Source organism: Chiloscyllium plagiosum, chromosome 30, assembly GCF_004010195.1.
Source record: "Chiloscyllium plagiosum isolate BGI_BamShark_2017 chromosome 30, ASM401019v2, whole genome shotgun sequence".
NCBI lineage: Eukaryota > Metazoa > Chordata > Chondrichthyes > Orectolobiformes > Hemiscylliidae > Chiloscyllium > Chiloscyllium plagiosum.
In genome coordinates this window covers 2,051,485-2,065,636 of record NC_057739.1, presented here as the reverse complement: position 1 = coordinate 2,065,636, position 14,152 = coordinate 2,051,485, and the positions used below count along the sequence as shown (strand labels likewise).

General features: G+C 45.3%; 1 protein-coding gene across 1 annotated transcript in view; it reads left to right on the top strand.

Annotated features, from left to right (window-relative positions):
• Positions 1 to 14,152, top strand: part of LOC122564692 (protein AMBP-like) — a 40,492-nt gene that overhangs the window by 3,461 nt on the left and 22,879 nt on the right. Inside the window, exon 3 of the mRNA XM_043719799.1 lies at positions 6,947 to 7,026. Coding sequence (XP_043575734.1) covers positions 6,947 to 7,026 — 80 coding nt within the window. The remainder of the gene's footprint in view (positions 1 to 6,946; positions 7,027 to 14,152) is intronic.

The following is a 14,152-nucleotide window of genomic DNA, read 5'->3' as shown; positions in this document are numbered from 1 at the left end:
TTTGTGAGGCATGACCTGCCCCTCACAAAGCCGAGTTGACTGCTTTTAATCAATCCATGCTCTTCCAGATGGTCATAAATCCTATCCCTCAGAATCCTTTCTAACATCTTGCAGATGACAGACGTGAGACTAACTGGTCTGTAATTGCCGGGGATTTCCCTATTTCCTTTCTTGAACAGAGGAATTACATTCGCCTCTCTCCAGTCCTCGGGTACGACTCCAGTGGAGAGTGAGGATGCAAAGATCTTCGCAAGTGGTGAAGCAATTGCATTTCTCGTTTCCCAAAGCAGCCGAGGACAAATCTGGTCTGGGCCTGGCGACTTCTCAATCTTAATGTTTGACAAAATTTTCAGCACATCAGCTTCCTCTAACTCTATCCATTCCAGCGTGCACACCTGCTCTTCAAAGGTTTCATTCACTACAAAGTTCGTTTCTTTCGTAAAGACGGAAGCAAAAAATTAATTTAGGGCTTCCCCTACCTCCTCAGACTCCACACACAAGTTCCCTATGCTATCCCTGATCGGCCCTACTCTTCCTCTGCCCATTCTCTTATTCCTCACATAAGTGTAAAATGCCTTTGTGTTCTCCCTAATCCGTTCTGCCAAGCCTTTCACGTGCCCCCTCCTGGCTCTCCTCAGACCATTTTTGAGCTCCTTCCTCACCTGCCTGTAATCCTCTAGAGCTGAGCTTGACCCTAGCTTCCTCCACCGTATGTAAGCTACCTTCTTCCTTTTGACGAGAAGCTCCACCGCTCTCGTCATCCAAGGTCCCTTTATCTTACCCTTTCTTGCCTGTCTCAGAGGAACATATTTATTCATCACTTGCAACAACTGTTCCTTAAACAGTCTGCACATGGAGTTTGCACATTCTCCCCGTGTCTGCGTGGGTTTCCTCCGGGTGCTCTGGTTTCCTCCCACAATCCAAAAATGTGCAGGTTAGGCGAATTGGCTATGCTAAATTGCCTGTAGTGTTAGGTGAAGGGGTAATGCAGGGGAATGGGTCTGGGTGGGTTGTGCTTCGACGGGTCGGTGTGGACTTGTTGGGCCAAAGGGCCTGTTTCCACGCTGTAAGTAATCTAATCTAATGGACAGTGCAGTATGTGGAGTGTGGAACTGACAATACAGTGTACAATCTGTAGCACTGACAGTGCAATTTGCAGTGTGTGGAATTGTGTAATGCATGGAACTGACAGTGCAGGGTGAAGTGCGGGGATTAACAAGATTTAAAAATCATACACCACGAGGTTATAGTCCAACAGGTTTATTTGGAGCATCAGCTTTCAGAGCACCGCTCCTTCATCAAGTAGCTAGTGGGGCAGGATCACAGGACACAGAATTTATATTAAAAGATCAAAATGCCATACAACTGATGCAATGTATTGAACAAACCTAGATTGCTGTTAAATCTTAATCATTTAGAATGGGGATATGGGCTTTGATTGATTAATATGTAAATCTCAGAATTTCTTTCAAGTCACATTCCTGAGATACCTTAAGATTTTATAAAAGGTGGTGACATCTCAGCTCAGACAATTAAAGGTGTGAGGTTAGAGTCTGTCTGTATCCCAATTTTTAATCAGACTGGTTCTATTTCCAAAGTAGGAATTTATACAATGTCCCATGGACCGACTGCCTACAGATTGTGTGCTTTTTGAACAAAGTAGAATGAATCTGCAAATGCAAGTTCACCCCACAGACTTATGTGTGTGTATAATATATATATATATATGTCGGGGTGTGTGTGTGAATGTTACAGTGCAGTACAGGCCATTCAGCCCTCAATGCTGCGCCGACCTGTAAAATTAATCTGATGCCCACCTAACCTACAATATTCCATTATTATCCATATGTATGTCCAATGCCAATTAAATGCCCTTAACGTTGGTGAGTCTACTACTGTTGCAAGCAGGCTGTTCCACACCCCTACTACTCTCTGAATAAAGAAACTAACCCTGATATCTGTCCTAAATCTATCACCCCTCAATTTAAAGCTATGTCCCCTCATATTAGCCTTCACCATTCGAGAAAAAAGGCTCTCACTGTCCATCCTATCTAACCCTCTGATTACCTTGTACGTCTTGATTAATTCACCTCTCAAACTTCTTCTCTCTATCAAAAACAGCCTCAGTTCCCTCAGCCTTTTCTCGTAAGACCATCCTTCCATACCAGGCAACATCCTCGTAAATCTCCTCTGAACCCTTTCCAAAGCTTCCATAACCTTTCTATGATGCAGTAACCAGAACTGTACGCAATACTCCAGGTGTGGCCTTACCTGTGTCTTGTACAGCTGATGCATGACCTCGTGGCTCCGAAACTCAATACCCCAACCAATAAATGCCAACATGCCATATGTCTTTTTAACAACACTATCAACCCTGGGTGGCAACTTTCTGGGATTTATGCACCTGGACACCGAGATCTCTCAGTTCATCTACATGTCCAAGAATTTTACCACTAGCCCAGTACTCTACATTCCGGTCCTTTCTTCCGAAGTGAAGTACCTCACACTTTTCCGCATTAAGCTCCATTTGCCACTTCTCCGCCCAGCTCTGCATCCTATCTATGTCCCTCTGTAACCTACAACATCCTTCGGCACCATCCACAACTCTGCATACCTTAGTGTCATCTGCAAATTTACTAACCCATCCTTCTACGCCCACATCATTTATAAAAATGACAACAGCAGTGGACCCAAACAGATCCTTGTGGCACACCACTGGAACTGAACTCCAGAGTGAACATTTCCCATCAACCACCACCCTCTGTCTTCTTTCAGTTAGCCAATTTCTGATCCAATTAGCTAAATCACCTTTAATCCTGAAACTCCATATTTTGTGAAATAGCCTACCATGTGGAACCTCACTGAGGTCCATATACACCACATCAACTGCTTTACCTTCATTCACCTGTTTTGTTACCTTCTCAAAGAACTCAATAAGGTTAAAAATCACACAACACCAGGTTATAGTCCAATAGGTTTAATTGGAAACACACTAGCTTTCGGAGCGACGCTCTTTCATCAGGTGATAGTCCCTGATGAAGGAGCGTTGCTCCAAAAGCTAGCATGCTTCCAATTAAACCTGTCGGACTATAAACTGGTGTTGTGTTATTTTTTAACTTTGTACACCCCAGTCCAACACCAGCATCTCCAAATCAATAAGGTTTTTTTGACATGACCTCCTTTCACAAATCTGTGTTGATTATCTCTAATCAAATTATTCCTTTCCAGACGATTATAAATCCTCTCTCCTAAGAACGTTTTCCAACACCTTACCCACAACCGAAGTAAGGCTTACTGGCCTATAATTACCAGGGTTGTCTCAACTCACCTTCTTAAACAAGGGAACAGCATTTGTTATCATCCAGTCTTCTGGCACTATTCCTGTCGATAATAACGACATAAAGACCAATCTCCTCCCTGGCTTCCCAAAGAATCTGAGAATAAATCCCATCCAGCCAGGGTCTTATCTATTTTCAGATCTTCCAAAATTGCTAAAACCTCCTCTTTGTCAACCTCAATTCCATCTAATCTTGTAGCCTGTATCTCTGTATTTTCACTAACATTGCACTTTTCCAATGTGAATACTGACTAAAAGTATTCATTAAGCATTTCCCCTATGTCCTCAGATTCCACACACAACTTTCCACTACTATCTTTGATTGGTCCTAATTTTACTCTAGTCATTCTTTTATTCCTGATATACCTATAGAAGGCCTTAGGGTTTTCCTTGAACCTATCTACCAACAATTTCTCATGTCCCCTCCTGGCTCTTCTTAGCCCTCTCTTTCGATCTTTTCTGGCTAACCTGTAACTCTCAAACCCCCTAACTGAGTCTTCACGTCTCATCCTCACATATGCCTTCTTCCTCTTGACAAGGGCTTCAACTTTCATAAACCATGGCTCCCTCTCTCGACAACTATCTCCCTGCCTGATAGGTGTATACTTATCAAGGACCCACAGTAGCTGTTCCTTGAATAAGCTCCACACTTGAAGTGTGTCCATCCCCTGCTGTTTCCTTCCTCATCCTTTGCATCCTAAATCTTGCTTAATCACATCATAATTGCCCTTCACCCAGTTATACTTCTTTCCCTGTCGTATATACCTATCCCTGCCCTTTGCTATTGTAAACATAACTGAATTGTGGTCACTATTGCCAAAGCGCTCACCTACCTCCAAATCTAACTCCTGGCCAGGTTCATTACCAGTACCAAATCCAATATGACATCTCCCCTTGTTGGCCTGTCTACATACTGTGTCAGAAAACCCTCCTGTACACAATGAACAAAAACTGATCCATCTAAACTACTTGAACTATAGTATTCCCAGTAAATGTTGGGAAAGTTAAAGTGCCCATAACAACTACCCTGTTACTCTTGCTCCTATCAAGAATCATCTTTGCTATCCTTTCCTCTACATCCCTGGAACAATTCAGAAGCCTATAGAAAACTCCCAACAGGGTGATCTCTTCATTCCTGTTTCTAACGTCAGCCCAAGCTACCTCGGTGGATGAGTCTCACATGTTATCTCAGCTGCTGTAATACTACCCTTGATGAACAATGTCCTACCCCCCTTTTTTACTATCTTCTCTGTTCTTACTGAAACATCTAAATCTTGGAACCTGCAATAACCATTCCTGTCCCTCCTCTCGCCATTTCTCTAAAATGGCCACAACATCGAAATCCCAGGCACCAACCCATGCTGCACGTTCATTGAAGTACACACACTTCACACCAACATCCTGTCTGCCGGTGCCCGCTTGCGGCCTGTACACCTACCCCTGCCTCACTACCCTCAACCACCCATACATTGGAAGTACAATTCAGGTTTTCATCCTCCTGCTGCATTAGTTTAACAACCCCACCCCCAAAGAGCATCCAAAATGGTATACTAGTTGTTGAGGGGAACCACCACAGGAGATCCATGTACCGCCTGCCAGCTCCCTTTCCTACCCCTGACGGTAACCCATCTACCTTCTTCATGTGGCTGTGGAGTAACTACCTCCCTGTAGCTCCTCTCAATAACCCCCTCCACCTCCCAAATTAGCTGAACATAGTTCTCGAGGAGCTGGAGTTGGATGCACTTCCCACAAAGAGGTCAGCAGGGAAACCAGAGGCGACCCTTACCTCCCACATACTGCAGGGGGAACATTCAACTGCCCTGACCTCCATTCCCACTACTTCTGAATTCCCAAACAGATCGCTGAAAAAATGAAACATGAAAGAAAACACTTGTCACCTTATCAACCGATGCACAGGACATTTTGTTTGGTTAGAGGTGGACGATGGGTGGGAGACACTACCCTAGAAGTGTTTCATGTAAAGCAACCACCCAAATATGTAACCTTGTGACCTCTCCGACAGCCTCCACGAGCTAAACAACACCCAACCTGAAAGTAAATACTTTAAAATGTATATTCACGTATCCCAATAGGCTCTGCTGCTTCCTGGTGACCTCGTGACCTCTCTGACTGCCTCCAGGACCTGAACCAAATTTGTGATTCCTCATGTACTGTAGCAGTCCATGTTCACATGCAACAACGTTTGGACAATATCCAGGCTTGAGCTGGCACATGGCAAGTAACATTCATGCCACTAAATTTCCAGGCAATCGCCTTCTCCAATAAGAGCCATCTAACCACCTTGATATTCAATGGTGTTACCATGATTGAAATCCCCTCTCCTGCCTGAGGGTTAGCATTGACAAGAAACTTAACTGGACTCACCACATAAACACAGTGAAGGTCAGAGGCTAGGAATATTCTGGTAAGTAACTCACCTCCTGACTCCCCAAAGCTTGTCCACGTGACTGGCACCACACCTGCAAGTAGCCACTTCCTCCCCCACCAATGCTCAGTAGCAGCATTGTGTACTATCTACAAGATGCATGGCAGAAGTGCACCAATAATTCTTAGCAACACCTTCCAAACCCATGACCCCCTTCTATCTTGAAGGAGGAGGACAGCAGATATTTAGGAACACCACTGGGTGCAAGTTCCCCTCCAAGCCACTCACCATCCTAACTTGGAAATATATTGTTGCTCCTTCACTGTCTCTAGTCAAGATCCCGAATTCTCAAGGCAATATGGGCCAACAAACAGCTACTGGTTCAAGAAGATAGCTCACCATTGCCTTCTCAAAGGCAACTGGTGATGGGCAATAAATGCTGGCCAGCCAGTGACGCCCATATTCCACAAATACATTTTAAAAATCTCTCACAATACAGACCCACCAACAGTTACCCTAATTATATAGACCCACCAACAGATCCAGCAACAATACAGAATCGCCAACAGATTCCCTTACAACACCGACCCACCAACAGATTCAGCAGCACTAGAGACCTATTGTCAGATCTTTAGCACCAGAAAGTAAAAACCCGATCCCCCAGCATTAGTGGTTCATAATCTGACCCTCCAGCACTAAAGTCTCACCATCGGATACAGGACTAGAGTCTCACCATTAGATCCAACAGAGCCAGAGAATTACCGTCAGATCCCCAGGACCGGAGACTCCACTAGATCCCAAAGAACTAGAGATTCACCATCAGACCTTCCAGCACCAGAGTCCCACAATCACATCTTCCAGGACGAAACACTCACTGTCAGATCCCCAACATTCAAGAGTACACCAGATGCCCCAGGGCTAGAATCTCACCATCAAAGCCCACAACACGAGAGACTCACCATCAGATGCCCCAGGATTAGAGACTCTTCACCAGAAACCCCAGTGCGTGACACTCAATAGCTGATTTACCACAAGATCCCTTGGAGCGAGAGATGGACAACTAGATACCCAGCACAACAGACCCACTACCAGATCCCATGTTCATTACTGCTTCACCACCACATCTCTGGCTTGCTGCTGTCTAAAACGTGGCCAGATTGTAGTAATACTGCAGTTCTGTTCTCCAAAAAGTTTATCTCCATGCTTTCTCCTTTCATTGTTAGGAATGGAACCTGCATTCATCATGTGGGACATTACGCGATGAAAGACACTGCAGGACACTTTGTATTTAATTCCACTGGAGGTAGGAGAAAGCTGTCAACACAAATCAGTTAAGAATTGCATTGAGCATTATCCATGTCCAGAGCTTCTTTACCGAGGCGTGAAGGAAAATATGAAACAGGAGAGATGGCCAATGGATATTCAATGGAGAGATATGAGGATATTGAATTGGGTGGTATGAAAGATATTGAATGGGGTTATATAAAGGATATTGAATACAGTGATATAAAACATATTTAATGGAGATGTGAAAGAGTATTGAACGATGTGCTATGAATAATAAGAAGGATATTGAATAGGATGATATGAAGAACATGTTTAAACAAGCTGAGGTAGTTTTAGGGAGGCAGTGCCAAAGTGTAGGAGCTCAGTATCTGGTCCATTAATTACCAGAAATAGATCTCTGAGGAATGAGATGCCATTTCAATTCAGTTTGGAGCAGGATGAGGAGCGATTGGATCTTCGTTTAAGATCAAATAGATGAGCAGAGTCAAGCAGGAAGTGTGGTTTGTGGGACTGTGATCAGAATCTCAAGCTCCAAACAGTCTTGGCTGAATCTTCAGATACTGCACAGTCAGAGAAGCTGTCTTTCACTTGAGCTGTGAAACCAAAATTCAACACGTTCTCAAATGTCTAAACAATCCACTGACTTGAAGTAGAAAAAGGGCAGGGGAGATCCCTCTAGTATCCTGACCAATGGTAATCCAAAAATCATCAACACAATCAAATCACAAACTCTCTGTTTCTGGGCTTTTACTGTTCACAAATAGGATACAAGATTTGCTCAGCCAAGAGAGATTCTAGGCCATGATCGGACAGGGTTGGTCATGGTGCTATTACCTCATTGGTAGATAAATTCTCTCCTGAAAGACCCTGAGTGAATGCTCGCTTCAAACTGGACAAATCGCAAAGTGAAAGCAAAAAGGGAACAATGACTTTCTCGTTAGTACCAAGAGTGTTCCCCCAACTGAGACAGGATAACATTCAACACCTCACCATTACACACAGAAAAAAATCTCCTCCATAGTGTCCCCATTAAAAGCTTCGAGGATAGTGACAGCATGCGGTCAGATACAGCGTGAAACTCCCTCTGTTCTTTTATTAAAATAAGATGTTGAAAACGATTATAAAACAGTCTACTGGGACTCTGTATTGAAATCAAACATCAATTTAAAAAGTCAAATGGAAACTTAGAGAATGAGACATAGATTCACTAAATTAAAATAAGTAGTCTGGGGCAGTGGTGCACCCCAGGCCCCTCACATTCTTCAGTCTCGAAAGGTCTTGACCTTGCCAGCGAGCACCATGTACTCCCTCTTCAGGGACATCCAAGTGCATACATCATTGCAAAAGAGGGCAGATGGTCAGTAATGCCGAGCCCTCTTCAGTCTGCTGCCTGGACCTGTCAATGGCCATGTTGGTCAGGCCCAGGAACAAAGCCATGAGAAGGTTCATAGATTTGCCTGCTCCACCCTCTAACCCTTTAAAATAGGAAAATGGCAGGGGAGATCTCTCTGGTATCCTGGCCAATGGTGACCCAAAAATCATCAACACAATCAAATCACAAACTCTCTGTTTCTGTGATCTTACTGTTCACAAATAGGATATAAGATTTGCTTGGCCAATGAGGAACATGGGTCTGAAATGCAACCAAAATTTAAACAGCAGCCCCTTCAGGAACCAAAAGGGGCCAGCCAATTGAAATATTTACCAAAGATATGAATTGGCAACTCTTCCAGGCTACAAAAATTACTTGGCCTGGCATCTGGTGAATTTAGTGTTGAGAGTGTGTTGCTGGAAAAGCACAGCAGGTCAGGCAGCATCAGAGGAGCAGGAAAATCGATGCCTCAGGCTGGAACCCTTCAGCAGGAATCCATTCCTGATGAAGGGCTCCAGCCCGAAACGTCGATTCTCCTGCCCCTCGGATGCTGCCTGATCTGCTGTGTGGTTCCAGCGCCACAATCTCAACACTCGTCTCCAGCATCTGCAGGCCTCACTGTCATCCGGTGAATATACTCAGCCTACGATTGCATGAAGCATTCTCCACCACAGATCCCTGATGTAAGATGGGAGGACCCCTTTGTACAAGGCCCTCCACTGGGATTCTCCACTGCTGGATGGAAAAATGGCCAGCCAAGATGAGTCTGGGAGGCAGGTGAAGGCACAACAGTGGAACAGTGCGCAGCATCAACCCAAACAAGTAACACCTGGGGGCATGGGGCACTGGGTGGGTATCCATGAAATGGGTCAGATTGTGGGGCACCACATCACTAGGGGGAGAGTCTGCTGCACGGGGTTGATGTTGAGTTGCGGGTGGACAGGGGTTAATTCACCTGGAAGCCCACCGCATGCCTGAACTGCTTCGGTTTCATCAGGCTCTGGCTGAGCCTGGGTCACGAACCGAAAGTGGACTGAAGCCCTCGCGGTCAACTGTACTGGTATTACACAGCCTACTCCTCCTTCATCAGTGCGCCCCTGGCTCAGGTCATTGCCACATCCTGAGCTCTTTCCTTCCTCTGCCAGTACAAATCACGCTGGAGGAGGAACCTGTTCCTGAGCAACGGCTCCCTGATAAGAGCTGTCACTCCCGTAGGGGGAGAGCTCCAGCATGAGCCGACTAGGTCCCAGACAGTGATCAGGTCCACATAGAAGATAGGCGATTCCTGGAAGAAGACCTGAGGCTGAACAGGTCTTCCATGAACAGTTTTTACATATCTTACTGGAGGCCGCACACCTGGCGGAAGAAATATGTCTTCAGCGTGCACCATGTTGAAGGAGGCTCAATGTAAAAGTATGGCTGCAGGGTCTGAAGGTGGAAGGTTGCTACCTGCGAGAGAAGGTACACCAGTGCCTCACTGCCCCACCTCAGAACTGCAGTGGTGACCCAGTATTGCTTCTTGTCCCAGAAAAAGTCAACAAGTTTTTTTCTGGATGGTGATGACAGAACCAGGGGAGGGACCGAGGTGACCACAACATGGCAGCTATCAGTGGGTTTATGACCAGCACTCACGCCCTGCGGGACAAAACTTAGAGCAGTCCTGTCCAGTGGTCACCTTGGATGGAGGAGGTGAATGGAACTCTACATGAAGCACCAGATCTCCTCGGGCAGGGGTTTCACCTGCCAGGGACTTGCTTTAGTTAATCCTTGCGGAGGATGTCGCAGAGTAGTCCTCCTGACACTTGCCCATACTCTGCAGGTTGGCTGGGTCTGTGAACATTGGAGCATGTCATCAGCGTTTGCCGAAAGGCTCAGGCTGAACTAAACCTGACTGTCGTTTATGCAAGAGGCACAGAAACAGAGAATAAAGCTGACTGGCTCGGGTGCAGCCTTGATAGGTGTCTCACTGTCGATTCTCAGAAAAACCCATCTGGTTCACTGATGTCCTTGAGGGAAGGAAATCCACCATCCTCACCTGGTCTAGCCTACATGTCACTCCAGATCCACAGCAATGTGGTTGACTCTGGATTGCCCTCTGAAATGGCCCAGCAAGCGATTTGTGCCAATCATTACAAAGTCTCAAAGAAATGAAATCAACTGGATCACCTTGCATTGACCTAGGCAACAGAAAAGACAATGGCAGAAACAGCCCTGCCAACCCTGTAAAGCCCTCCTTACTAACATTTGGGGGCTAGTGCCAAAATTGGAGGAGGTTTCTCACAGATTAATCAAGCAACAGCCTGACATTGTCATATTCACGGAATCATACCCTACAGACAATGTCCCAGACACCACCAGCTCACAGGGCAGGACGGACCCAGTAGCACAGTGAGATACATTTATTAGGGAGTATCCCTGGGGATCCTCAACATTGACTCTGAACCCCATGAAGTCTCATGCCTTCAGGTTAAACATGGGTAAGAAAACCTCCTGCTGATTACTACGTACCATTCTCCCTTGGCTGGTGAATCAGTTCTCCTCAATCTTGAACAATCCTTGGAATAAATACTGAGGGTGGCAAGGTTGCAAAATGTACTCTGAGTGGGGGCTTTCAAAGTCCACCGCGAACAGTAGCTCAGCAGCAGTGCTGCTGATTGAGCTGATCGGGTCCTAAAGGATGTAGCTCCTGGACTGGGTCTGAACCAACAAGAGGTAAAAACATACCTGACCTCATCCTTACCAATCTGTCAGCTGCTGATGCATCTGGCCATGACAGTATCAATAAGAATGACCACTACAAAGTCCTTATGAGAAGTGCTACCTTCACATTGATCATACCCTCCATCATATTATGTGTCACTGTCACCGTGCTAAATAGGATAGACTTCAAATGGATCAAACAACTCACGACTGGGCATGCACGAGATGCTGTGAGCCATTAACAGCATCCGAATTGTACTCCAGCACAATCTGTAACCTCATGGACTGGCATACCCCCACTCAATGATTACTGAAGCCAGGTTATCAACCCTGATTCAATGGAGAATGCAGAAGGGCAAAGTCAGGCATACCTGAAAATGAAGTGTAAACCTCGTGAAGCCAGGACTACTTGCAAAACAGCATTCTCAGCAAGTGATAGACACAGTTAAGTGATCTCACAACCAACGGATCAGATCTAAGCTCTCAGTCCTGCCACATCCGATCATGAATGGTGGTGGACAAATAAACAACTCACAAGTATCCCTATTCACAATGATGGAAGAGCCAGCACATCAGTGCAAGAGAATGCTGAATGTTTCACAGCAACCTTCAGCCAGAAATGCCAAGTGGATGATCCATCTAAACCTCCTCCAGTGGTCCACAGCATTACAGATAGCAATCTTCAGGCAATTCAATTCACTCCACATGGTATCGAGAAAAGGCTGGGGACACTGGATAGGGACAAAGGCTATGGACCCTGACAACATTTTGGCAAGAGCACTGAAGGCCTGTACTCCAGAACCTGCCACCTCTTAGACAAGCTGTTCCAGTACAATTACAACATTGCTATCTACCCAACAATGTAGAAAATTGCCCAGGGATGTCCTGTACATAAAAACAAGACCCATCCAACCTGGCAATTACCATGCCATCAGTCTACTCTGGATCATCGGTAAAGTGATGGAAGGTGTCATCAACAGTGCTATCCACTAGCACCTGCTCAGCAATAATCCGCTCAGTGATGCCCAGTTTGGGTTCCACCAGGGCCAATCAGCTTCTGACCTCATTACAGCCTTGGTCCAAATGTGGACAAAAGAGCTGAATTCCAGAGGTAAGGTGAGAGTGACAGCCCTTAACATCAAGGTTGCATTTTGCTGAGTATGGCATCAAGTAATCCGAGCAAAACTGGAATCAATGGGTATCGGAGGCAAATTGTCAGGTGGTTGGAGTCATACCTGGCATATCGGAAAATGGTTGTGGTTGTTGTAGATCAGCCATTTCAGCCGCAGGACAACTCTGAAGGATTTCCTCCGGGTAGTGTCCTAGGCCCAACCAGCTTCAGTTGCTTCATCAATAACCTTCCCTCCATCATAAGGTCAGAAGTGGGGATATTCGCTGATGGTTGCACAGCATTTGGCACCATTCATGACTCCTCAGACAATGAAGCAGTCCATGCTGCGCACACATGGCAAGTAACATTTGTGCCACACAAATGACCATCACCAAGAAGACACAATCTAACCACCGACATTCAATAACGTTATCAACACTGCATAGCCCAATATTAACAGCCTGGGGGTTATCATTGACCAGAAACACAACTGAACTCACCACATAAACACAGTGGCTACAAAAGCAGGTCAGAGGCTACGAATACTGTGGCAACTAACATCTCCTGATTTCCCATAGCTTCTTCATCTTTGACAAGACACAGGTCAGGTCATGAATACTTCATGCTTGCTTGGATGAGTGTAGCTCCAAAAATCCTCAAGAAGCTTGACACCATCCAGGATAACATAGCCCACTTGATTGACACTACATTAACAAGTAACCACTCCCTCCATCATTGATGCTCAGCAGAAATTCACCAAAGATCACCACTACCACTTCCATCTAGAAGGGCAAGGACAGCAGATACATGGAAATACTATCACTATCAACTTCCCCTCCAACTCACTCACTATGCTGACTTGGAAATATATTGCCGTTCCTTTACTGTCACTGGGTTAAAATCCTGGAATTCCTCCTGACTGGCATTATATGTCAACCCACAGCAGGTGGACTGCAGTGGTTCAAGAAGGTAACTCACCACCGTCATCTCAAGGGCAATTAGGGACAAGAAATAAATGCCAGCCAGTCAGCAATGCCCACATCCCACAGATGAACCAAAACAAAGTGTGGGGCATAGTCAGGGACCCGTTACTTTTCACAGGACACTCCGTGTGCAGAAGTTGGATCCGGGCGACGCAATGCATCCAAACCTGAAAGCTCACAAAGTCTTAACCAGACACACATGATCCACTCTGTTGAACTCCTTTTCATGTTCAAGGGAGAGAAAAGCATTCAACTGACCAGCCCTCTGGGAATTATAGATCATGTCCCAGATCACGCGGATGTTGTGGTGGATGCTCTGGCCCAGGACGTTGTTGGGTTGGTCTTTCAGATTCCACCCAGTCAAGTCACTGCAGGATCTTATATGTCTCAATTAAGTCATCTCTGACTTTTCTAAACTTCGGAGGATTACCTGTCTAATCTTTCCTCATAAGATAATGTGCTCATTCTCGGCATTTGTCTAGTAAACCTTTTGACGCATTAACATCCTTCATGGTAACCAATACTGTAGTCAGTACTCCTGCAATCATACCAATGCCCTCTACAACTGAAATATAACTCCCTACACTTGTATTCAATCCCTCTCACAATAAAACATAATATTCTAATCGCGTACCTGATTATTTGTTGTACCTGCAGACTAACCTTCTGTGAATCATGCACTAGAACACCCAGATCTCTCTACAACTCAGAGTTCTGCAACCTGTCATAATTTAGATAATATGCTTTTGTTTAATTCTGCTACTAAAATGAACTATTTCCCACTTTCCCACTTTTCACTTGATTTGTCAGATATTTGCCCACTCAGTTAAACTATATATTCCTTCGCAGGCTCCTTAAGTCCTCTTCCGGACCCCTGTTTTTATATTTTTGGCAAACTTTCTCTCATACTTTAATTTTTGCCTTGTCATCAATCTTTTTGTGCTGAAAAATGTGTTGCTGGAAAAGCGCAGCAGGT